General features: G+C 41.5%; 1 protein-coding gene and 1 pseudogene across 1 annotated transcript; one reads left to right on the top strand and one right to left on the bottom strand.

The window, feature by feature from the left end:
- The first annotated feature begins 818 nt into the window (after window positions 1-818).
- LOC142840745 (nuclear RNA export factor 2-like) lies at window positions 819-24832 on the top strand. The gene is made up of 22 exons (XM_075957327.1): window positions 819-888; window positions 3717-3811; window positions 6001-6103; window positions 6423-6561; window positions 7137-7220; window positions 7330-7434; window positions 7549-7629; window positions 7758-7827; window positions 7989-8077; window positions 8200-8307; window positions 8482-8591; window positions 9841-9877; window positions 10250-10309; window positions 10392-10447; window positions 10600-10707; window positions 10809-10867; window positions 10980-11095; window positions 11185-11227; window positions 11790-11862; window positions 12320-12478; window positions 24416-24476; window positions 24598-24832. The coding sequence occupies exons 3-22, from the start codon at window positions 6009-6011 to the stop codon at window positions 24631-24633; spliced, it is 1689 nt and encodes a 562-aa protein (XP_075813442.1). The 5' UTR covers window positions 819-888; window positions 3717-3811; window positions 6001-6008; the 3' UTR covers window positions 24634-24832.
- On the bottom strand, window positions 14837-15268 carry LOC142841551 (large ribosomal subunit protein uL29 pseudogene; annotated as a pseudogene).
- Window positions 24833-25286: the final 454 nt, after the last annotated feature.

The raw sequence follows: 25286 nt of genomic DNA, 5'->3' as shown, positions 1-25286 counted from the left end.
CAGCATGGGGAATAGGGGCTAACAGGTCAGCTCACACTTATTATTTTGTCACATGTCTGTCTATTACAGGGTACCAGCATGTAAAAGCTTCAGACCTTAAGTTATATATACAGTCTCTCTTTCTCTTTGTCTGTCTCTGTGGTGGGTGCAGAATATCGACCTTCCACATGCCAAGCGCTCTACATTCTCATTTTAAGGTCCTGTAGACTCTGTCTTCATACCCCCCACAAAGTTGTGGGGGTGGGATGAAAGCCATGGCAGGAAGGCGAAGTGACTGCCACAGGAGGGGGGTGGCAGGGGAGGGCACGAAGTGGCCCACGTCTTGGGTGGCAGGATCATGAGGACGCGTCAGTGGCATTATTATTATTGTTGTTGTTGCTGTTATTATTGAGAGGGTTTTACTTTGTAGAAGAGCCTGGCCTCAAACTCACAGAAACCCGCTAACCTTTGCCAGAGTGTTGGGATTAAAGACCCACTACCTGGGTTCGATATTCTTAAATAAAAATTGTATGTTATAGTACAGATGTTCCACCACGTCCAGCAGCCAGGAAGCTCTGAACCATAACAGGGCTGAAAAATATGTCAAAGCAGCTTGAGTCAAATGTACTCTATGGCTGATTCCGAGTTTTACGGTCGCGTAGCACGCTGTGATTACGTGGGTCTCAGCTATCAAGTGACGAGTTGGTCACGGGCTGCTAACAACGAGTTGGTCACGGGCTGCTAACAACGAGTTGGTCACGGGCTGCTAACGAGTTGGTCACGTGATACACAGCGTTCTTGGGCATTTGCATTTGAAAACAGAGCACGCTCACAAGCGCGAGGCTAGACGGAGTGGCCGTTCAGTCTTCGGGTGATGTGATCCTCCTCGGACAAGAATCTGAAAAACAGGTAGGCTGCCGAAGCTGCTGGGGTTTCCTCAGTCTTACTCACATCTCTAAGAATAATTGCCAAGCTCCGGTCTTCAGTTATATTGACGGTGGCTTCGGCAGATGTGAGGAAGAGGGAAATTTTAGAGCGAGCTACGAGTCCTTCCGGATTCATCTCTAGGTACAGTTTGGATTAAGTCGTTTCAAAGTCAGGTATGGTGAGCTCCTTTCTCAGCTTTCTCGCCGACCTTTCTCTCCCTGATGATGGGGTAAGTGGTTTTCTGGTGGAAGGCCGAGATGTTTCTATGGGTTTGCTTGGGTATAACCTGCTGAGATGCCGAGGTGAGGGGTTTCCTTAGAGGCAAATATGAATGTGACTGGACTTTAACCTCTCATGATAGAGAACCCCTGTGTCAGTGTGTGAGGTGGGCAGGACTCTCATCCAGGAGTCAGTGGAGGTCTAATTCTGTGGTGGTGACCCTCAGAGCTGAGGTGGGAAGCTGGGAGGCAGGGAAATGGCGGGAAGGCGGCGAGAGAGGAGAGCACAAACAAGCAGCCATGGAGGGGAGGAAAAGTGGTGGCGGGGTGGCATCGCAGCTGGGATCCACCATCTCAGGATCTCAGGATTTGACAGCGAAGTGAGTGGGGAAAGCCACTTGAAAGGCAAAGCGGCGACGGCAAAGCACACTTGGCAGCGATAGCGCCGAAGCCACCTCAAGGAGGCAAAGCCGCTAAGCGGGGAAAGCAAAGGCCACCCAAAAGGCTAAGTGACAGACTACCTCGACCTAGGCGAGCTGCATGCAGCCCGGGGACACATTAGGAAACGAAGTAGTGGGTTGGGATGAGAGCCTTGGCGGGAAGGTTCTCGAAGTGACTGCCTCAGGAGCGGTGGCGGGCGGGGGGCGGGGGGAGGGGACAGGGGAAGGCGCCAAGTGGCCTCGTCTTAGGTGGCGCGCGCGGGGTGGGGGGGGGGGGCGTGAGGACACGTCAGTGGGGAGAAGTATTCGCCGCGGGAAAGCCATTGTGAGGAAACAAGGTGGGCGGGAGAGGAGAAGCGGGCCCCTGCGGGGTGACCAGGGTCAGGAGGAGAGGTGAACCCTAGTTGGGGAGGTGAAGCGGCAGGGGAAGGGGGCGGCACGGGGAGCGGGGAGGGGAGCAGTCTCCCAGGGAAGACGAATTGGCCACCGAAAAGCCACACACCAGAGGTGAAGCAATAGTGGGGAGGAGAGGCAAAGCGGTGCTGAGGGGAAGGGGGGCGGATGTGCTGAGGACGGACCGCGGTGGGGAGGTGAAGAGGCTCAGTCCCTCAGTCCATCTGGGACAGGATGGGAGTGGAGCGGCGAAGCCGTGGCAGGAAAAGCTTGTCAGGGAGCCAGGGGGCAGCAGCAGCAATTCAAACTTTAGCAGTCTTTTCAGGGCCTTGCTGCACCAGGAGGATGCCTTCCTCTCGGTAGCCTCAGCTTTTCCTTATCACTGTGTGATTTTTTTTTGTCTGTATATCTTTTCAAAATTAGCTTGGAAGCCAGGCAGTGGTGGTGCGGGCCTTTAATCCCATTACTCGGTGCGGGCCTTTAATCCCAGTACTGTGGAGGCAGAGGCAGGTGGATCTCTGTGAGTTCCAGGCCAGCGTGGTTCCAGGATAAGCTCCAAAGCTACAGAGAACCCTGTCTCGAAAAACAAAACAAAAAATTAGCTTGTAAAACTAACAGTTCCTCTTAGGAATTTTTGTTCATGTTTATCATTCCCCTTTTTACTTTGCCCTGTCCTCATCTCAGTTCCTTCTTCTGTTTTTTTTTTCTTTTTTGAGAGAGAAAACACCCAGAAATTTTCGTACCCCCATTATCTTTCATTTTTTTCCCCTCGTTTTAGTCCTCTTCCCTCAATAGTTTCTCTGCTTTTCTTTCGTGTGTGTATGTGTATGTTTGTGTGTATGTGTGTGTGTGCATACATGTGTTTTTATCTACATTCTGATTAAGAGAAAATGTACTATTTGTCTTTCTGAGTCCGACTTATTTTGCTCAACTTTTGTTTTGTTTTAAGTTTTTGTTTGTCTGTTTGTTTTTCAAGACAAGGTTTCTCTCTGTAGCCCCGGCTGTCCTGAACTAGCTCTGTTGACCAGGCTGGCCAAAAAACTCATAGGGAAGTGACACCTCTACCTCCCAAGTGCTTGACTTCTTAATGTCAGTACCTAGGGATCATTCCAAATCCAGTCTTACTTTCTGCCTCTTTTTTGATTAATGTAAGAGAGAAAGAACGACTTTTTAAAGTATTGTGAATGTGAACCTAGCCATAGCGTAAACATGTAGAGCTTGTTTCTGAATGTTACTTGAAATTCAGTTGTTTTTCAAAGTGCGCGTGGTATGCTGTAATCTTATTGGATTAGGGAAATCCAACTTTCTTAAGCTCCAGCCAGACCTTTTATTCTCCTTCCCCCAAGTTTCTGATCACCACTTATTTCATTGCCTCTTGCAAACACTCTCTATAACTTTATGTATCATTAGTGACATATTTTTAAGCTTATTAAGTAAAATTATTAGTGAGACATATTAAAATAGCATTAAATAGTGCTACTGTTGTGGGGATTTGAGATATTTAAATGTATTAAAGTTAGATGTGGTTGATGGCCCATGCCTGTAAATTCCAGTGATTGAGAGGCAAAAACCAAGAGTATTGCTGGCAATTTGAGACCAGGAAGGAGTATATAGTGAAGTCCATGACAGCCAGGGTTATGGGTGAGGGAGCCTGTATAAAAGATAAAATAAAAATAAATATTGTATTAAAGATGGAAAGCATTCTAGTTTGTGATATTTTATTAGCAAACACACCACTTTTCTTTTTCTCTTATCACAGGTCTTCCCCGGTTGTTCTGCACAACACTGATTTTGAGCTACAGCAACGACAGTGGACTCTATCTTACAGGAAATCTGAGTCATCCTGTCATTCAGGTGAAAGGATATTCACATTATAGGAATTTATATGGAATGTGATAAAGGAGTATTTTTCTCAAATGTATGTATATTTAGTATTTTTGACATAGTATAGTAGTCTTCAAAAACATTTTTTTTCACTTTCCTTGGTCCTTTTAGCTAAAATTCCATTAATTTAAAAAAGCCAACAGAAAAAAGTTAATTTTTAAAATTAAATCTTTAGATTATATTTATCTGTTTATGTATGTTGAACCCTGCATCTCTAGGACGAAGCTTTCCTGATCATGGTGAATTATCTTTTTGATGTGTTCTTAGATTTGATTTGCCAGTATCTTATTGAGAATTTTATCTATGTTCATAAAGGAAATTGTTGCATAATTCACTTTCTTTGTTGGGTGTTTGCATGGTTTAGGTATCAGGGTAATTGTGACCTTGTAAAAAGAATTGGACAAATGTTCCTTCTGTTTCTATTTTTCAGAAGAACTTGAAGAGTGTTGGTGGTAATTCTTTGGAGGTCTGGTAGAATTCTGTGTTGACTCTTCTCTCCCTGTTTTTGTTTGTTTGCTTTGGTTTGATGAGCTTTAATTTTTGCTTCTACTTTACTAGAGGTTATGGAGTCTGTTTAAATTGCATATCTGATCTTGATTTAACTTTGGTAGGTTGTATACGTCAAGAAATTTATCCATTTATTTTAGATTTTTTTCAGTTCATTGGAGTACAGATGTTTAAAGTATGTCCTTACGGTTCTCTGTATTTCCTTTTGATTTCCATTTATTTTAGTTTTTTTTCAGTTTGTTGGAGTACAGATTTTTAAAGTATGTCCTTATGAGGTGGCCTAGGAGAGAAGACTGAGAGGGGCTTCAGGAAAGAGCTAATAGGATCCTGTTCATACCTGGGGCTGGAGTCCACCGGGAGTTGGGGCTGTGGTGGGAAGAGGAGATCCTGTATGTTTGTTAGGGAAAGGCAAACAATTATCTGGAAAGACAGGCCTAAAAGCATTAGGGGAGCCCTGGGTCTAACCAAGAGCTGGAGTCTCCAGTGGGTGGAGTTGAGTAGGCTGTCACTGGACTGAAGGTGAGACTGGAGAGGTAGTGGAGGAAAGAAAAGAGGGTGTGAGTCACCTACATGAGTCTCTGCCAAGTGTGGCCACTGGCGGTCCCAGATAGTTGAGAATCTGTAGCTGACACAAGGGGATGGAAAGAAGGAGCAAAGCTGAGGCCTCCTTTAAAGTTCAGTGGAGTCCACAGGGACTGGAGGTAGGTGGGAAGTCAGACTCCTGCCAGCGGTCTGCTACAGGACTGGGGGCGAGACTAATGGCAGACAGCCAGTGTGGAATGGCTTCTTTTGAAAGTCCTAGCATCTTTACATGGTGAGGTTGGTTCTCTCATGCTAGGACTGCCTCTTACATAAAACCCTAAGCAAGCTTTCATGCCAAGTTCCCAGTAGGTTAGTTTTTGCTCCCCATTCAGCCACTGGATGTTGGAGAAGAGTTAGTTGAGGCAGTCCTTTTACTTTATGGTACAATACTATTCTTATACCTCGGGACAGAAGTCTTGGTTTCTTGGTAAAGCTTAGTATGGTCATTGACCAACAATAGATTCTAAGTTAGTTAGCTAGATATTGCATTTCACTTCTAAGACCTGAACATAATTCTCTTTCACCAGTCAGAAGGCCTCTTTTTCATGTTGGGCTTCTTGGACATGGGGGAGAGCAGTTGCAGATAGTGCTTTTCTTCTTCAGTGCATGGCTTCATGTTTTTAAACTAAAAGCAGGCACTATGGTATCTCATCCGGTTATCTTAAATATCCGTTCTAGCAGTGCTGTGCCTTAACACTTGTTCAGCTCAGTATGTCTGTGGGAGTTATCACTGTAAGATAACACTCAGCTTCCATCTTCCTCCACCCACCAAAATGTCTTTTTTTCCCTAAGACTAGAACTAATTGCCCTTTTGGGTGGTCTCAACTCAACATACTCTGCCTTCCAGATCAAAATGATTTTTAAAAGAAGAAGAAGAAATGGATAATTAGTCCTAGTACCTGAATTTTTATTTGATGAGGAGCCTGGCATTGGGGGAAGGTGGAGGAATTGTGGAAAATAATATAGCTTTTTTAATCAGAGGGAAAGCATACATATCTGGTTCGCAATGATAAATTGCTCATATTATATTAAACACGGTGATGTGTCTTCAAACTTGTTTCCAATTTCAGAATACAACATGAATGACAACCACGGTTTTTATAGAAGAAAGACAAGTTTGCATTTTAGCAGGCATAAATTTGGCCGAAAGAACTATCATTTTGAGCGTCCTGGGTATGTGCTTGTATCTTCAAAATTCCAAGAGAATAGTGAAAACATGGCAATAAGGGATGTCCAGGAGGACTTCCGAGTAACATAGTTTGTAGCCAAGTAGCTTACTTGGCAAGTGGCAGCCCCTGGGATTGTGCGACTCACGCGCTGTGGCTGCTCTTCCTTCACTGGAAAAGTGAAGGGTGAGGTGGTAGAGACTGAATGCTAGTTTAGCAGCGCTAACTGTAGCCATGGTGTTAGTGAGGGGGTGATTCAGAAAATAATTTCTTAAACTGATTTGAGTTACTTATTAGTTATCACTTTGCTTTTCTCTCTTTTCTAGTACTCCTTATGCCATGGGACCCAGATGGAAAAGAAAGAAATACAGCGATGAAGACACTGTGTGGGAAGATAATAAAGTAGAGAGTGAACTGGGGCTAGTTTCTGAAAATGGAACCCTGGGTAGCTGGTTCAAAGTCACAGTGAGTATCCTAATAAGGTCTGCATTAGGTCTCAGTGAGTATCCTAATAATGTCTGTGTTAGGTCTCAGTGAGTATCCTAATAAGGTCTGAATTAGATAGAATATTCTGGATCCTAAAAGAAGGATGATCATGTTGATCACAACAAATCAATTACCTGGAGAAATTATTGCATGAAGAGAAGGATAGAGAACAGTGGGTCTCAGCCTTCCTAATGCTGGACCCTCTAATACATACAGTTCCTCATACTGTACTGACCCCAACCATAACATTATTTTCATTGCTACTTCATAACTGTAATTTTGTTATTGTTATGAACCATAATGTAAATAAATATCTGATCTGCAACCCCTGTGAAAGGGTCATTCAACATCCAAAGGGTCGAGGCCCACAGGTTGAGAATCATTGATCATGGAAGTCTGTGTTTAGCTCGAAAGTCAAAGAACCAAGTCAGAGGTCCCCTTAGAAGTTCTCGAAAGCTGGGAAGAAGGTCCAGAAAGAAACTTGATAATTAAGTCTGTTCTCCATTCTGATTTCATGCTCTCTCTTCTCTCCTCATTTTTATTTGTAAATACAGATTCCAAATGGAAGGAACTATGACAAGACATGGCTAATGAATTCAATACAGGACCTCTGCAGTGTGGCTTTCATCCCTGTTGATGTAAGAAGGCTGATGAAGCCAGATGAACCCAAGGGAATGGAGGAGGGAGGCCAGGCTCAGCAGGAGCTAGCTGTTTTCTGTTTTTTTTTTCCCCTTTCATTGCCCATAGTTCCACTATGACAAACACCGGGCCCGGTTCTTTGTCCAGAATGCTAGGACTGCGTATGCATTGAAGGATATCAACAAGAAACTTTGTGATGAGACAAATCAAAAGGTGTGTACTGACAGCATTCTCTGTACTTAGTTCTGAAAAGGGTGGTGGCTGTCCAGGAGCTGAGCATCATCTTTGGAATTAGAGATCATAGTACTTCTCTGCCTCTCCTCACAGATATCTATCTTCATCAGTCCTTCTGTTGTACCTTATTCTGTGCAGAGTAAGTTCACCTCAGAAGAAATAGAGCAGCTAAAGGTAATGCAGATGCGAAGCATGTTGTGTGTCTTCTTCCCAGACCCGCCTCTTTTTCCTCCTACTCCCTGACATTCCTGACACTCCGAACTCCAGTCTTACAGCCACTCTCACTACCTCTGCCTCTGCAGGTGACAGTGATGAAACGATATGATGCCTCTCAGAAATCTCTGGACCTCGAGAGATTCCGCTTTGACAAAGGTATGATTGACTAAAGAAATTCTAGCTCATGTGAGGGTAGATGGATTGTCCTAAGAAGAAAACATAGGGATGGCAGCTTGGAAAGGGTGTCTATCTGTACCAATGCTGGTTTAAATAGACCCCTGACAGCTTTCTAATTCCTTTTGTTCCACTTTCTGAAGACTTTATGGACAATGACATTGACATGATGCTGAATCGAAGAAGCTGCATGGTTGCAACACTACAGATCATTCAAAGCAGTATCCCTGAAGTGAGGCCATAGATTCAGTGCATTTGTTTAAGTAGAGGGTTAGAAGGGATGGGATGAAGGGAACATGTGTCACCAAGGCACTAGAAGAGTAACCATACTTTTAACTCTTCCTTCCCCGAAAGCTGTTGGCCTTGAACTTGTGCAACAACAAATTACACCAGCTGGATGGTCTGTCAGATATGATAGAGAAAACTCCTCAAGTTAAGATTCTGAACCTCTCCAAAAATAAAGTGAGAAGGGGAGCCAGATGTGGGTTGGGCTGCGTGTGGGTGGTGGTATACATCAGGATTATGGTAAAAGGCAGGTAGACAAACCTGTGAGGGAGGGGAGAGGCTGCAGTCACCAGGCCCCAAGGTTTCTCTTTCCTTGAGACAGCTTTACCAATTCCTTCCTGTCTTTTTCAGCTGAAAACAGTTTGGGAGTTGGAGAAGGTGAAGGAGCTGAATCTGGAAGAGCTTTGGCTGGAAGGGAACCCCTTCTGCAGCCACTTCTCAGATCAGTCTGACTATATAAGGTACATAATGCCTGCTAAGTCCTTTTCCCCTTCCTTGCCGCTGTCATAGTTTCATTTTTCATTGCTGTGATGAAATACAAAGGCCAAGTTAGTCTAGACAGTTCCTCACTAAGACTCCCTACTAAGGCGATTCTGCCTTAGTTCAAGTTCACAATCAAAACTATCACAGGCACCATTGCCTCTAGTGACTACCTTATAGCTTGAGCTATTCTTTATATGTACTTTTGCAAGATTAGATGTATCTGGTCCTCGGAGGAAAACAGGCTCTGCCTTCTCTGTATGCTCAGCTATGCTCTCAGAAATTCCCTCCATCTTCCCTGTCCCTCTTCCTTCCACCTAATCTGCACTGGTTATCACTTGTCAGAACACCCACATTCCTCCAGAATCCTCCCATGCAGCATCCCAATTACACCATTTCCCCTCTCCTGGACTGAGAGAAGCCTGCTCTTCTTGTCTCTCAACTGTCCTTTATTTGTCCCAAGCTGCCCTGAAGGCTGTCCTGCTCTAGGCTGAAGGCTGAGACCCTAGGTAATGCTGACATGGACATAACTTTTTCTGTCCCATTGCTGGGAGTGCTACCCTACTTGAAGGGAAACATGAACTCCCAGATCAAAAATTCAAAAGTGGGCTGCCACTGGGGAGCAGAGAGCAGAAGAGTTTGAAGAGACAGAAAGACAGACCTCCCAGGGGCCGCTATCCCTCCCTTCTTCCTTCCCTACTTACCACTAAACTAACCTACCTACCTACCCACCTACCTATAAGCCCTGACATCTAGCACTAGGCCAGACAAATCATCTCTCATTCCCTTTGGGTCTCTTCTATTTTGTTTCTTCTCTTTTATGTCTCCCCAACATCTCCCACACGTTACTTTAACTTCATTTCTGTTACCACCTCCCCACGTTTCCATTTCTTGAGTCTTGAGCCTGCCTCCCTCACTCCTGTTCCAGCATCCTGTAGGACACTGGATATCTAACAAGGTGGCAGAGCCCTGGGCTCCTACCTAGTGCCTTGCTCATGCAGATTCTTTTGTGGGTATTCTGAGGAAAAGATACAGGCAAGGAGAGGAAAAAGCCATGAACTCTGGGCCCCCAATGTTGGTTCTTCTGACTCTGGAGAAGATGCCAGTGCAATGTGTGTGGGAGCTACTCAGGGGGGAGAAGAGGGAGGAGAAGCAGGAGCCCCAAAAGGAAGAAAAGCTAGCTAACCATGAACTACCAATCACTTCTTCTGGCTTTTGTTTTTTGGACAGTGCCATACGGGACCTCTTTCCCAAGTTGCTGCGTCTGGTAAGTGCCTACCTTCAACATAGTCTTTACTTCCTCTCATAAATTATCTTCATGCCTGCCTTAAAACTTGCTTCTCATGTAGATTACATGTTTGAATCAGACCATCATCTATTTTAGATTATATGGATTCCTGAAAAACATCAATATTTTCCCTGGAAAAGTATTCATAAGCAACACAGACACACAAAGGTTCCATAAAATAGGGATTTCCACAACTCCATCAGACAGAGGCTCATTTTATTACCCCTGGAATTTCCAGGGGCAATGAAAACCCTGCCTCTGGCCCTTTTCTTCTCTTTGGGTTTCTGGATCTTCTTAGATATTCAGTGCCATTTACCCTATGTACTGCTAATCTCCTCTTCCTTTCCCCAGGACGGCAAGGAGCTAATAGTACCAACAGGAATGGACATAGAAGTCCCACAGTTAAGCAAGGTGAGAAAGGACTAAGAAAGATTTGTGCTGTTGCAAAAGAGGCTTTATTAGATTTGTAGTCTGAAATGATTTTCTGTTTCAGCAAACATGTACAGAAACTGAACCCATAAAAAATCTAGTACTACAGTTTCTCAAGGAGTAAGTATACCTTGGACTACAAGACAGGTGAAAAAGCTTAGCCATGCTGGACTGCCTTTTCACATTTGCCCATAGGAAATTTTATGTCTCATTTAGGGTTCAGACCACAGAAATAAGCTGTCCCCTTATCTTATTCTCTTTACCCTTACTAGATACTACTCGTTTTATGACAGTGAAGAACGATTTCGTCTCCTCGATGCTTACCATGATGAAGCCTGCTTCTCCCTGAGTGTTTCTTCCAACTTCAATGACCCAGACCTGTGAGTATCACAGCTCAGGCTCTGTTGTGGAGTGGCATGCCTCTCCCCAGAAAATGCCTATATTGGGTAGAACATGGAGTTCTGCTCCTCATTTCTCCTAGGAGCAACCTGGAAGAGTATTTCAAACATAACAGAGATATAAAGAAGATACAAGATTCCTGTGAGTGTGGTGGAGAAGACAGGGCAGCGTAAGGGAGTAAAGAGAAAAATTGGGGGGTGTCAATGGCCAGGTTGTATCATATCCGTGATCTTTTTTCTTCACTCCCCTGTAGACATGCGAATGAGGTTGCTGAGGCACACAAAACACACCATTGTGGATTCTCTTAATTTGTTACCCAAAACTCAGCATGATCTATGCTCTTTCTTGGTGGACTTGTGTTTCTACACGGTGAGTACCTGGTTCTTCTGTAGGTTATACCCAGAAAGCTGAAGGTTTGTAGATCCTGAGCTCATAGCTTATTCCGTCTTCCCTTTCAGGAGACAAAGCTCTGCTTTTCTGTCAATGGGTTGTTCAAGGAGGGTGAGTGTCTGTAGAATTTCTTGTCTTGGTCCCCTTTGCTTCCTCCCCTGCATGGACACCTCTGAGAAGTCTTCCAGATTCTTTCATTCTGCACCTTTCCTTCCTGTCCTCCTCCATGTTCTGTTGCCTGCAAACCATCCTAATTGACTCTAATCCATACCGTTTTGCCTCATAGTTCACAGGTAAGGGACACAGGCTATGGACTTTGTTGATGCTCATTCCAATTTCATATTCTGTAGCTTTGGGCCAGTTTCTTAACATCTCCAGTTCTTGGTTTGTAACACATGACTAATTAAACTCATCTCTGTGAACAGATGGGAAAAAGACCCATCAAACACTTGAAGGGATTTTCACAGGGTCCAAAATGTGGTAGTGGGCACATCAAATGGGAGTACATTATTACTGTTGTTGCCCTCCTCATTCCTGCCATAACCTCCTGACTCAGAGCCAGCAACTGACTGGTCCTGGCCCCTTCAGCATATGAACCTGACTTGGGAATGCTGTGTGAGTACGTAAATAAGGTGCTATTCTAATAAAACATTATTGTTTTTTGTCCTTGAAGTGGAAGGGAAATATCAAGGCTACATTCGTGCCTTCACACGGATCTTCATCACTACCCATTACAACAATTCAAGGTCAGTGTGCTATGTTGCTTCTGGATAATCGTGTCCCTGCCCAAAGCTAGCAGTGTGACAATATGATGGTGTAATTCTCAGAGCATTTTCAATATTGTAGAAAACCAACAAGTAGATCCAACAGTTTAACTTGCTAGTTGAAAGTGTGGGCCTTGGGATCAGAATACTACGTTCTTTCATGCTATGTCATTGGCCAAGACATTGGGCTTATCTCTGATTCAAGGCCCTCCTTTGTTGTGCAGGGTAAATATTTTGGAGTTAAATTCACAAATCTAGTCAAGCTAGCCTTTAAAAGTTGAATTTTTTATGGGGTGGATAGAGAAAAACAGACAAGGATCTTAGGAATCAGGCATAGATGGAATATGGAAACTTCTCAATTAGTGATTGACAGTTATTATAGGATTAGCATTGATAATGTAGCCATGTCCATTTCTTTACTTATCTATTTTTCCTCCAGAATTTGCATCATGAATGATAAGGTGATTGTGAGAAATACCAGCCCCAGGGAGTTCCAGAATGCCTTTATCCCAGCCAACTCTCACCTTTCTGAAGAGCAGCAAGAAATGGTGAAGTCATTCTCTATGCAGTCTAGAATGAAACTTACATGGGCTCAGAAGTGAGTGCTGGGTGTGCAAAGAAATGGGTGGAGTGGGGTGGGAGATCAAGTGAATAATGACACTTTGTAGGCAATTTCAAAAATAATTAGGTTATTTACTTCCTTTCCACAAAGTGGGCTCAGGAAAGTATGTCCTAATGTATACTGATATATTTAAAGACTTTTAAAACACTATAATATTCATGTTTCATATCTTGTATATGGAAAATCATAAGGAATCCACTAAGAAACTATTAGAAGTGAAAAACCAAATTCGTCAAGATTTTAGGATCTAAGATTAATATATGCAATAATTATTTGCATTTCTGTGTATTAACATTAAATATCCCAAAGTAAAATTGAGAAAAATTCTCATTTGAAGAAAAATAAAGAGGAACAAATACCTTTATAATGAAAAAAATTAAAACAAAAATAATTAATGACCTAAAGTCAATAATACAGAAAGCTGTAAAATAAGATATAAAAACTCAAAGTATAAGGATATGTCTTAGTTAAGTCACTGTTTGATTTCTGTAAAGAGACACCATGACAAAGGAAATTCATAAAATAGAGCATTTATCTGGCTACTTGCTGGCAGTTTCAGAGGCTTAGTCCATTATTATCATGGCAGGGAACATGGTGGCATGCAGGCAGGCACTGGAGAAGTAGCTGAGAGCTACATCCTGTCAGAGACAGAGAATATGCCCATGCCTGTCATGGGCTTCTGAAACCTCAAAGCCCACACTCAGTGACACAATTCTTGCAATGAGGCCACACCTACTCCAACAAGGCCACACCTACTTCAACAAGGCCACACTGCCTACTCCTCCTAATTCTTTGAAACACTTCTATTTCCTGGTGACTAAGCAGTCAAATATGTGAGATGTGAGGGCCATTCTCATTCAAACCACCACAGAAGACGTGGAAGGTAACTAGTGAATATCATCATGAAGTATATTTTCTATTTTATCCTTTATTTATAATCTTATCTCCATGAATGTGCTAATATATTTCAGAATACCCCATTGTAATTAAATATGTATTTGTAATCCTTGTGATATCTAAAAGAGCAAAAATATATAACAGATCAAACCAAACTATTAAGTAAATGGGATGGAAAACCTCCTATTAGAGTAAGTCATTTAACTACCAAAAAAGACTATAAGAGAAGGAGAAAGAAAGCAGCTACAATAAAACTGCTTATAAAAACTTATAAATGTAGCAAGAAGTTACCTATCAGTAATTACCATAACTGCAAATGGGTATGATCCTCCAATAAAAAGACATGGAATAATTGAATTGATTTAATAAAGACCCAATTATCATTGCTTACAAGAAATACCCTCTACCTCTAAGTACATTTATCAGCACCAAGTGAAGGAATAGATTATTGTATTTATGAAAACCAAAAAAGTGAGATTAGACACTATCATCCAAGAAAATAAACTTTAAATCAAAAACAAAAATTAAAGTATAAGGGAAGTCGTTATACAAGGAATCAGTTGAATAAAAGAAAGTAACATAACGCAGTCATAAATACATACATCCAATGCTGAAGTCCCTCAAATATGTAAAGTGAATATTATGAGACCCAAGTTGAGAGAAAGAGTTCAGCTCAGTAGTAGTTGGGAAAATGGCTTTAATCAATGAAATGGAAGATCAGACTGAGGTTGTGGAGAACTCAGAAGTCTATGGTTTTTTAGCCCAGAGTATTTGAGGATTCATGTAATAATTTTATTATTTTGCTTAGTTCTAGTTTGAATTTCTCAACTCATTTTTCAAAATTTTCCATTATTTTTGACAGTTTAATAAAATAAATGTGATTATATTCACCCCATTATTGTCTGGAATCCCCCTTCCTTTCCCTCTGAAACTTTTCCCCCTTTTAATAGTAATGGCTACACTATTAGAGAAAATGGCACCCCTTCTTTCACCAAACATTAACAGTCATTAACACCCTGGAACTTAGGGGCACCTCCTCTACCCATGATAGAAAGCAGAGGGCCCAATCTTATGCAACTCTCCATAGCTTCTACTTGTTCATGGTTGCAATGGCCATGTTATAGCTGGATAGCAGCATGGCTTAGGGTTTCTAGTGCTGCACTGACCAAACACCATGATCAAAAAGCAAGTTGGGGAGGAAACAGTTTTATTTGACTTACACTTCCGCAATGTAGTCCATCATTGAAGGAAATCAGGACAGGGACTCAAAGAGAGCAGAAACTTGGAGGCAGGGGCTGGTGCCAAGGCCATGGAGGGCTACTGCTTACTGGCTTGCTCTCCAAGTCTTGCTCAGTCCTCCTTCTTATAGAACCCTGGACTACCAGCCCAGGGATGGCACCACCCACAATTGGCTGGGCCCTCCCTACCAATCACTAATTAAGAAAACACTCCACAGCAATCCAGTCTTGTAGAGACTTTTTTTTGGTTTTTCTTTTTTTTGCCAGTCTTGCACTTTATTGCCCTTCCATTAGGCCTTGACCGCATGCTTGTGTAGGGGTACAGCCCCTCCTTCCGCTGCTGCTTCTTTGTCTTCAGCTTCTCCTCGTGCTGGGTGAGCCAGCGGCTCATGGCTCTAGTTTTCTTGGGTTGCAGGTCCAGAGGCTTGTACTTCTTGCCCTTGTAGAATTTCCTGAGGTTTTCCTTTCGAGTCTGGTTAATGACGGTGAGAACACAGGCGATGGCTTTGCGGACAACTCTTATCTTGGAGAGCTTGGAAGCGGCGCCACCTGTCACCTTCAAATCGTCCAGTTGTTTTAGCAGTTCCTCCTCCTTCTTGCCACGCAGGTCCCGAACCTTAATCTTGGCCATGGATGCATTGCTCACCGCTGAGGCTAACTGGTCCGAGAGCTTTTTTTATTTTGGTTTTTCAAGACAGGGTTTCTCAGTGTTGCTTTGGAGCCTGTCCTGGAAGTAGCTCTCATAGACCAGGCTGTTCTCGAACTCACAGAGATCCAACTGTCTCTGCCTCCCAAGTGCTGGGATTAAAGACATATGCTACTACCGCCTGGCTGTGGAGATGTTTTCTTAATTGAGATTCCCTCCTCTCAAATGACTTTAGCTTGTAGCAAGTGGACAAACAACTATCCAGAACACAATAGTTCAAGATACTTTTTTTTCATCCTTTCATTCTTAAACTTTCTGTTAAGGGGACAGAGATTTGATTTAGGCTCTGTTTAAGGTTGGGTGCTCGTCAGTCTCTCAGTATCATTTTAACCAGATAGAAGTCTAAACCATTACCTTTTGCCCCAGCCTGAGAGACATATTAGTCAATAAGTATTTAAAAATGCTTAAAAAGTAGCTGGATAACATGTAAAGAAATTAATGTATTCTCCCCTTGGGCCTTCAACCATAAACTTTGACTAGGCTTATAGTATCAGATATGTGTTCCCTCACATGAAGTGTACTTCAAGTCCAATCACAGAACAGTTGTTCATCCCCAAAATATCCATGCCACTGTTGCATGGTGGGCATATCCTATCCAGCAGGCTGATATTGTAGCACGTATGGTCTACAGCTAGATGAGACCATTGGCCAGTTTTCTTCTCCAGCAATCTACCTTTCACCTTCTGGCAGTTAGGAATGGCAGCCAGCAGGAAGGGAACTGCCAGTTGCAATGCATCTTCAATTCCCTGTGTCTTATAACCTGTTGTGAGGAGCGTAGGGCCCCTTTATTCCATCCCGCCTGGCTAGCTTACACCCGAAATAATCACACAGAAATTGTATTAATTAAATTACTTCTTGGCCCATAAGCTCTAGCCTCTTGTTGGCTAACTCTCACATCTTGATTCAACCCGTTTCTAATAATTTGTATGTTACCATGCAGTCGTGGCTTACCCGGAAAGATTCAGCATGTCTGACCTGGCAGCTTCATGGTTGCTCTCTCTCTCTGACTCTCTTTCTTCCTCACAGAATTCAGTTCTGACTCCCCGCCTACCTAAGTGCTGCCCTATAGAAAGGCCAAGGCAGTTTCTTTATTCACCAAATGAAAGCAACACATAGACAGATAGACAGAAGAACCTCCTACACCATTTCCCCTTTTTCTGTGTAAACAAAAAGGAAGGCTTTAACTTTAACATAGTAAAATTATATAACAAGACAGTTATCAAGCAAGAATTACAGTTACAATATTTAGATCTATTTTATCTTTTATCATAACAATGGAAAACTGTAACTATTCTTCAACTCTATCAAAGACTTCAGAAGGATATAATATTACCTATGTGTTGTAATAGGAGCGGCAGGGCTGCGTCCCCGGCACCCCAGCCACCTGGCTAGCTTATACCCCGAAATAACAACACACAAACTGTATTCTTTTAAACACTGTCTGGCCCATTAGTTTCAGCCTCTTAACCCATTTCTAATAATCTATGTAGCACCACGAGGTGTGCTTACCAGGAAAGATTCAGCATGTCTGACCTGGTGGCTTGCTTCATCACGTGCGTCTGCCCAGGAGAGGGGAGCATGGCGTCTCTGAGCTCACTTCCTCTTACTCCCAGCATTCTGTTCTGTTTACTCCTCCCACCTATGTTTTAACCTATGAGGCCAAGCAGTTTCTTTATTACTTAACCAATGACCTTCCTCCATCACCTATGTAAACTGGAAGTAAGTAACTTCCAAAATTCTAGAAATGACAGAGACATCTCACTGCCTGGACAGTCACCCAAAGTTCTTCTGTACCATTGGAGCATCCACGCCCATAGTATCCAGCAGACTTTTCCATGAAGCAAGAAATTTCAAAGACAGTTCAGTCACTTTCTTCTGTATTCTGCAGAATGTCTCACAGACTCTTTTATGAATCAGGATCATCTCACCTTTAGGCAAGTTCAGCAGTCATCTCTCTGCGGGTTCTTCCTGTCCAGTTTATGCATCAGTCCAGGCAAGAGCAGTTTCTTGCCCAAATGGCTAACGAACTCCATAAGGAGCCTCTTTGATGCCCATCTTCCTCTTGAAGTAGATTGGTGTGCCAGGAGCAGATGTGTCTCATTGTCATGAAAAGCCCTAAGTTATTAAAACATTTTAAATGCCATATTCTGTAGTCTTTGAAAGATAGGAAGAATGCCTAACTAACTGAAATACATCTCTATATATCTTGAAAATCTAACTAACATGACTACAAGCTTGACTATTATCAATGATTATCCATTAGTAACCTATATTTTCTAATTATACATCACATTTTTAAATGAGCTACACAATCACAATACCTTAATTAAGAGCAGAAAAATACATAAAGCAAGAATGACCTTAAATTTATATCAATAAAGTAAAATCCATACCAATGCAAATTATTCATATATATATATATAAGCTTGTAGTCATGTTAGTTAGATTTTCAAGATATATAGAGATGTATTTCAGTTAGTTAGGCATTCTTCCTATCTTTCAAAGACTACAGAATATGGCATTTAAAATGTTTTAATAACTTATATATATCATATCCCCTTTAAATATAAAAGAACATCTATAAACAATATTTGGGAATATGGGCATAGTTTTTTTTCTCTCCAAACTGCTTTGTGTTGTATGGGGGCACTGTTAATCAGGTCTTTCACAGTGTATCCTGTATGCTAGGTTCATCTCAGTCGGCAGTTGAGCAAAGTAAGTTTTTGAGGGTGTTTATGGCAACCTTTCAGGAAGGTGTGTGTTGTGGGAATGACCTTCCTCCATCACATGTGGTCTATCGTACCATATTGGTCTAGAAGGAATCCACAGGGTCTCATCCTCTGTGAAAACAAAAGAAGAACCTCTCTTCCAAAGCATCATATCCTTAGACCCAAATTCTGAAGTCAAGATATCTTTATAATATACATGCTGGTTTAGCTTGGCAGCCCATAAAATGAGATGTCTCTCTGTATTTAACTCCTTTACAGTCAAAAATTCAAAGAAAACACAATAAAATACATAATCCAGACTCTGAGAATTTTCCATTTTTATGTGGCTTGTTTTTCTTTACTCTTTTTAATCTATCAATATTTTTACTGCCTGTCTCTTTAAAAACTTTACCCTTTTTTAAAAGTATTAACTTTATTTTATGACTCTCTATACTCCTTTTCTTCTCTCTCCCAAGCCTCTGTACATTTATCCAACATTGTGACCCATTTAGAGGTCTTTTATGTCTGAATCTGTCTTATTGTGAATCTGTAATTCTCTACTGTCTTGAAGAGCTTTTAAAATGCTAAGTAGCTTGGTTGCAATTTCTCTGGATGTTGGCTCTGGCTCTCTCCAATTTTAAAATGGTGGAAGCACCACCAGTGTTAGTTCTGGGGCTGCCAGTCAGGAGCTGTGCTCAGTAGTCCAACCTGGACAATTAGCGTGCAACACATAAACACTTTCTATCTGAGTTGCAACCAAATCTGCCACTCAGAGCACTGTGCAGCCTGGAAACATCTTTGTGTATGGTGGTAGGAATCTACCATGTTCTCCTGCTTGTGCACACCTAGTAGACCTGATTCAGCTGCCTTCCCAGGCAGGGAGCACTGAGTCATTGGCATGGTCTCAGAGTACTTTCTTCACGATTCCGAGGGGGCACACAAACATCCAGTCCCATAAAAGGCATTGAAATGCTTCATAGCCAGAGTTTGTGCTGGCAGCACATTCCAGGAAGTCCCATTTTAAAACTGCATGGCACAGCTTTTTGTTTTTTTGTACCGCTGCTGAGTCAGGAAAAACTTTCTGTGGCACACCGCCAGCAAACAGCAAAAACTCTGTTAAACTCTGTATTCTTTTTGACACTCTCTCAGATTTTATGTGCAGTCAGTCGATCACGTTGAGGCACCAAACTGTTGTGAGGAATGTGGGGCCCCATCGTTACATCCTGCCCAGCTAACTTACACCCGAAATAATCACAGAGAAATTATATTCATTAAATTACTGCTTGGCCCATAAACTCTAGCCTCTTATTCGCTAACTCTCACATCTTGATTCAACCCATTTCTAATAATCTGTATGTCACATATTTTCCTTTGTTTAAAAAAAAAGAGGGGGAAGTGGTTCAGAACAATCATCTATATTCTGTCAATTATATTTTAAATAAACGCTTATTGGCCAATAGCCAGGCAGGAAGTATAGGCGGGAAAACCAGACAGGAAGTAGAGGTGGAGCAATGAGAACAGGAGTATTCTGGGAAGAAGGAAGCTCTTCTCGCAGTCCTGCCCAGACCACTGAAGAAGAAGTATGTGACCTACCCTGCTGAAAAAGTTACTGAGCCATGTGGCTAACATAGATAAGAATAATGGGTTAATATAAGCTACAAGAGCTAATAAGAAGCCTGAGTTAATGGGCCAATCCATTTATAACTTATGGAGACCTCTGTGTGATTTTCTTTGGGACTTGTCAGTTGTGGGAACTGGGCAGGGCAGAAACCCCAACAAGCGAAACCTCATGTTACAATAACCAAAGCATGTGGTGCTTTCAGCAGGAAGTCCTTATCATCTGGTTACAGTGAGCTACCAAGGGCAATGGTGGGAGCCTGTATTCTTTTTTTTTTACTGAAAATGTATTTTTTACAGAATATAATCTGTTCTTCTGATCAAGGTTTCCTTAACTCTTTCCATGTTCTCCCCACTTCTCCCAAACACTCAAGTACACACCATTTCTGTCTCTCTCACCTTAGAATATAAATAGACATCTAAATAAGTAATATTAATAATGATAAGGAGAAGAAAAACCAGTATAGGACAAAACAACAGAAAAAAAAGAGCTAAAGTTTGAAAAAACACAAGAAACGCATAAAGGTGCAGACACACATAGAAATCCTGTAAGAACCCAAAACTGGAAGTCACAATATGCAATATATATATATGCAAATGACCTGTAAAATTTTTAAAAAGCAAGGAAAAAACTCAGAGACCCTAACAAAGTCTAATCAGACAAAAAAACCTCCCAAAATGCCACTGAGTTTGCTTTTTGTTAGTTACCTAATGCTGGGCACAAGGCCTGGCCTTAAAAGTGGTTTATATATACAGTGAGATTCCTTTGGAGAAAACTAATTTTCCATTTGCTAGTGATTATCAATTGGTGATAGCTTCTGGGTTAGAGATGCAGGCTTGTGTCCACGTCCCCTCTTTGCACCTGGGACTTCATCAGGTCTGGACCTGTGCAGGCCCTGTGTGCACTGCCAGTCAGTGTGAGTTCATATGTGTATTGGTCCTGCTGTGTTTAGAAGGCATGGTTTCCTGGGTGTCTTCCATCCCCTCTGGCTCTCACAATCTTTCCACTTCCTCTTCCATGGGGATCCCTGAGCCCCTGGAGGAGGAATTTAATGGATATCTCCTATTCAGGGATGGCTGTTCCAGGGTCTCTTACTCTGCACATTGTCCAGGTGTGGATCTCTGTAATTATTTCTTCTACTGTAGGAGTCTTCTCTGATGATAGCTGAACACAACATTGATCTATGAGCATAGCAGAATGTCGTTAGGTAGTCTTATTCTGTCTTATTCTTTTGGGTGCTATTAAGATTTTTCTGATGAACAACTTATAGGAGGTCTTGAGCACCAGGGTTTTTAATTTAAAAGCCTATATGACTTCAGGGAGGAGCTACCTGTTGTGTGGCACTATTCCCGTGGAGCTGTAAACAACTGTCTGCTCACGCAGATAGGGAATTGATGACAGACCAAAGGACTGATACCACCAAAGTCCAACCTGGTAAAACAGTGAGTTTTATTGGCATTACTTAAACAGGAATATGGGTGAGGGCTTACTCGGCATAAAAGACTCAGACAGCTGCATCACCAAAACCCATAGCAGCACTGCACAATCTGTAAGCGACTCAAGAGGGTAAAGAGTGTCCTTTGTAATTCTGAGCTGCTTCTAGGAAGCTGGGCTCAACTCTCCTTCCAGGCTATTCAGCTGACTGTGTCTTCTAGGCATCTCAGCTGGTCTGCGAGTGTCTCTTAGCAGTCCTTAATGTTTGGGAAAGAAGGGGCCTGGTGAATCTAGCTTCTTTTTCATTAATTGTCGCTGTTTGTGTGTGTGTGTGTGTGTTCATTCCTAAATACATAAATACAACCTGCTCATTCTGTGTAATGTTGTTTAAATGTTTATTTACCTGAGGTTGACAGTTTGGTATTGCATAACCAATTGGTATGCTTTTCCCTGGAGAAGACTATTTCTCCATTTCTCAGAATTCCTTAGTTGCATGCACATAAGGCCCAGCGATCATCCATTGCAGAAGAGGGGGCAGAAAGATTTTAAGAGACAACAGCATGGGGAGTTTGTTGTGTGAGATTCTATCAGGAATGTCAGAAGCTACACCCATAAATTCTTACCAACATGACTCCCTAAACCTGAGCTGAACAAGGAAAATACACATGTTAACGTGTGGTGGTGGGGTCTATAAGGTCTTCTTCTCTTAAAACATCTCAATTTTTTTTTACTTCCCTTTTAACATTCTGTGTCTTAATGAGCTTTCCTCCAAAATCTCATAGGAACAACACTATCCATGAAGTGTGTCTCCATACCCACTAGTTATGATTTGTGTTGTAGCTTAAATTTTTAAAATTAGGGGCTAGAGAAGGAATGAGCAGTTAAGAGCACTTGTATGTTGAAATCCTCATCCAGAGAACCTAGATTTGGTTCCTGACACCCACATTGAAGGGACCTGAATACTGTGGTGTGCTTCCCCTAGGACCCCAATTAGACACAGATCACACACCCAAATGCAAACCAAATGCAAAGAGATCCTTTGTTAAGAAAGGCAAATAGACAAGGTGGCTGAATCTGAATTGGGCAGAGAAACAGCAGCAGGTGTTCATTTTAAGAGGAAAAGCTGGAGGTTTGTTTTAGAATGAGCTAAAACGTGTTGGTAAGTTCTGATTGGGTGTTTTAATTAGGTTAATCAAAATAATAAATTTTGATTGTTGAACATTGATGTTTTGATAGTTGGACCTTGGTGATCAGTCTCGGGAATGAGTCATGGGTCAAATAAGGGAATAGACCTTGGTGGCTAGCTTTAGGAATGCAATCTAACAGTTCACTAAGAAGGAGAGAAACAAAAGGCAAAACTTGGTGGCACTGTGTTTGCCATGCTCGGGCCTGCTAGAGCCCTTCACACATGGTGCTTCATGACTCTCTGTAACTCTAATCCAGGGAATAAGATGCCCTCTTCTGGACTCCTTAGGCATGAGGCGTGTTCATAATATGCATGCATACATGCAGGCAAAATACTCCTATACATAATATGTCAATATAAGACATTTAAAAACATTTTAAATTGTACTTTTAGTTTATAAAATATTAGATTGCTATGTTTTCCTTGTATCATTAGTTTTCATTAATTTCCTACCTGTATTTTCCCCATAGCCATACCCCAACCCCATTTAAGCTTTTCATAGCCAGCATTCCCTTCTACCCTCATATGTGTTTTGCTATCTCCACATTTTGTGCCCCTGCACGGCTCTTTTTTTGTCTTTCTGCTTTCTATAGGCACTCAAAGTTAAGTACAGAAATCTAAATTCAAACCTAGGAAAGAAAACATACAGAATTTGTCTTTCTGGGCTTGGGTCACAGCCATCTTCTACATCCAAATACCACTGTACATATGTACCACATTTTCATTATCAGTAAATGGACACATCCAGGATGGTTCTATTGCCTAGCTAGTGAACAGAGCTCTTATGAACATGGAAATACAGGCATCTCTGTTGTAGGGCATAGAGTTCTTTGTTATGCTTAGGGGTAGTATAGCAGGAACATACAGAATTTATAGTTTCATTTTTGTTACTAATCCTTTATCAGATATATAGCTAACAAATCTTTTCTCCTTTTCTATAGGCTGCCTCTTCACTCATTTGGCAGTTTTCTTTCTCTACAGAAACTTAGTTTTATGAAGTTCCATTTGTTAATTGTTGGTGAGCTGCTGGAGTCACATTCAGGAGTCCTTATGCCCATACCTATACCCTGTAGTATACTGATGATTTTTCTTCTAGAAGGTACAGGATTTTAGGTTATATGTCAAGACCCTTTGGAGTTGATTTTTATGCAGAGCGAGAGAGAAGAATCTGGTTCTATACTCCTACAGATGGATATGCAGATTTTCTGGATTTTGATCATTTGTTGAAGAAAGTTTTCTTTTCTCCATCTATATTTTTTAGCTTTAGTAAAAATCAGGTGACTATAGTTGCATGGTTTATATCTGTGTCAATACCCTGTTTTTATTCCTATGATTGTTTTACTATAACTTGAGGTCAAGTGTGGTAATACCTCTAACAGTATTCTTATTGCTCAGAATTGCTTTAGCTATGCAGAGGCTTTTGTGTTTCCATATGAATTTTTGGATTGCCTTTCCTATTTCTGTAAATAATAGAGTTGCAAGTTTTAGCAGGATTGTATTGAATTGGTAGATTGTTTTGTAGAATAGATATTTTACAATACTATTTTTATGATTTATAAGAATAGGGGGTCTATACATCGTTTTTAATTTCTTCCTCTATTTTTTCTGTAGTGTTTTTAAGTTTTCATTGTACAGGTATTTCACTTCCTTAGTTAGGTACATTCCAAGTTTTTTTTGAAGCAATTGTCAATGGAATTATTTCCATAATTTCTTTATCAGTTTGTTTGTCATTGGTATGTTGAAAGACTAAGAATGTTGGTCTGGTATCTCACCTCTTTGCTGAAAGTATTAATTCTAAAATAAGTTTGCAGTTGAATAATTAAGGTATATCCTTAAGTATAGAATCATGTCATCTAAAAATAAAAAGACACTTTCCCTTTTTTCTTTCCTAATTGTATCCCCTTTACTTTTTTTTACCATTCTAAGTAAGATTTCAAACACTGTATTGAAAAGAGATGCATAGTATAATGTTGGCTATAAGGTTATTATTTAAAGTCTTTTCTGTGCTAATATATGTTCCCTTGATTTCTACTCTGCATAGGGCATTTCTCAGGAAGTAATATTGGATTTTGTCAAAGGCATTTTCTGAATCTATTGAGCTGATCATCTTATTTCTGTCACTCCAGGTGCCTTGAGGACAACGGGTGGGACTATGCCAAAGCTGCTGAGATCTTCACTATGCTCCAGGTTAGGACTGGGTATCAAGTGGGTAAAAGATGGATGTTTCTTTGCCTTCAGCAAGATGGAGTCTAGGTAGCCTGGAGATCAAATTCGTGGATCCTCTGAAATTCTTACTCTTTCCCTGCAGAATGAGAGCAAAATTCCAAAGGAATTCTTCGAATAAATGTCCTGAGGAACTCCCGTGGATATTGTGTTCTACCTCATCCACAGTATTTGTTTGTTATTAATGCTTTCCCCATACCTGACCAAAAATCCAAATTTCCCATGAGGGCCAGGTAACACAACCACCTCCAGGGGCACTTTCTATATTTTTCTCTGAAGTTGTCTGTTTGTTTTCATAATAAAGAATTACTTTGCTTTTCACATTGTATCCTGAATTGCTTTTCTCCTGCCTTAGCCAAGAGCCAGAGGTGCCAGGACCCAATGGACCTTCGTTCCCAAACTTCTACTATTTTCACCTCTGGCTAGCCCTAAACAGATACATAAGGATTGCCTCAGTGGATAATTTGTGAATAAATCTGCATGCAAAGGGTACATATGACTTGCGGTGATTCAGCTCTGGAGTCCAGGGTCTCTGTCACATGCTCTACTTGGAGGCCTGTAGAAGCATCATGTGTGACCAGGGTTTCAAAGAGTTGCCTCCAGGCTAGTGAGGCTGTGTAGGAGGGAAAGTTGGTAAGAGGGTACATAGTTTACATTTCCTTTCTGGACATTTGAATGTTTTCATGGTCTCACTGTTAGGGGATATCCTTTTAGCTAAGCAAATAATTGTTGCATTTGTTTATGCTGCATGTGTTTAACAAAGCAAAGATTGTT

The sequence above is a fragment of the Microtus pennsylvanicus genome, chromosome X, assembly GCF_037038515.1.
Source record: "Microtus pennsylvanicus isolate mMicPen1 chromosome X, mMicPen1.hap1, whole genome shotgun sequence".
In the NCBI taxonomy this organism is placed as follows: Eukaryota; Metazoa; Chordata; class Mammalia; order Rodentia; family Cricetidae; genus Microtus; species Microtus pennsylvanicus.
Note: the sequence above shows the minus strand (reverse complement) of the source record. Positions and strands in the feature narration are given on the sequence as shown.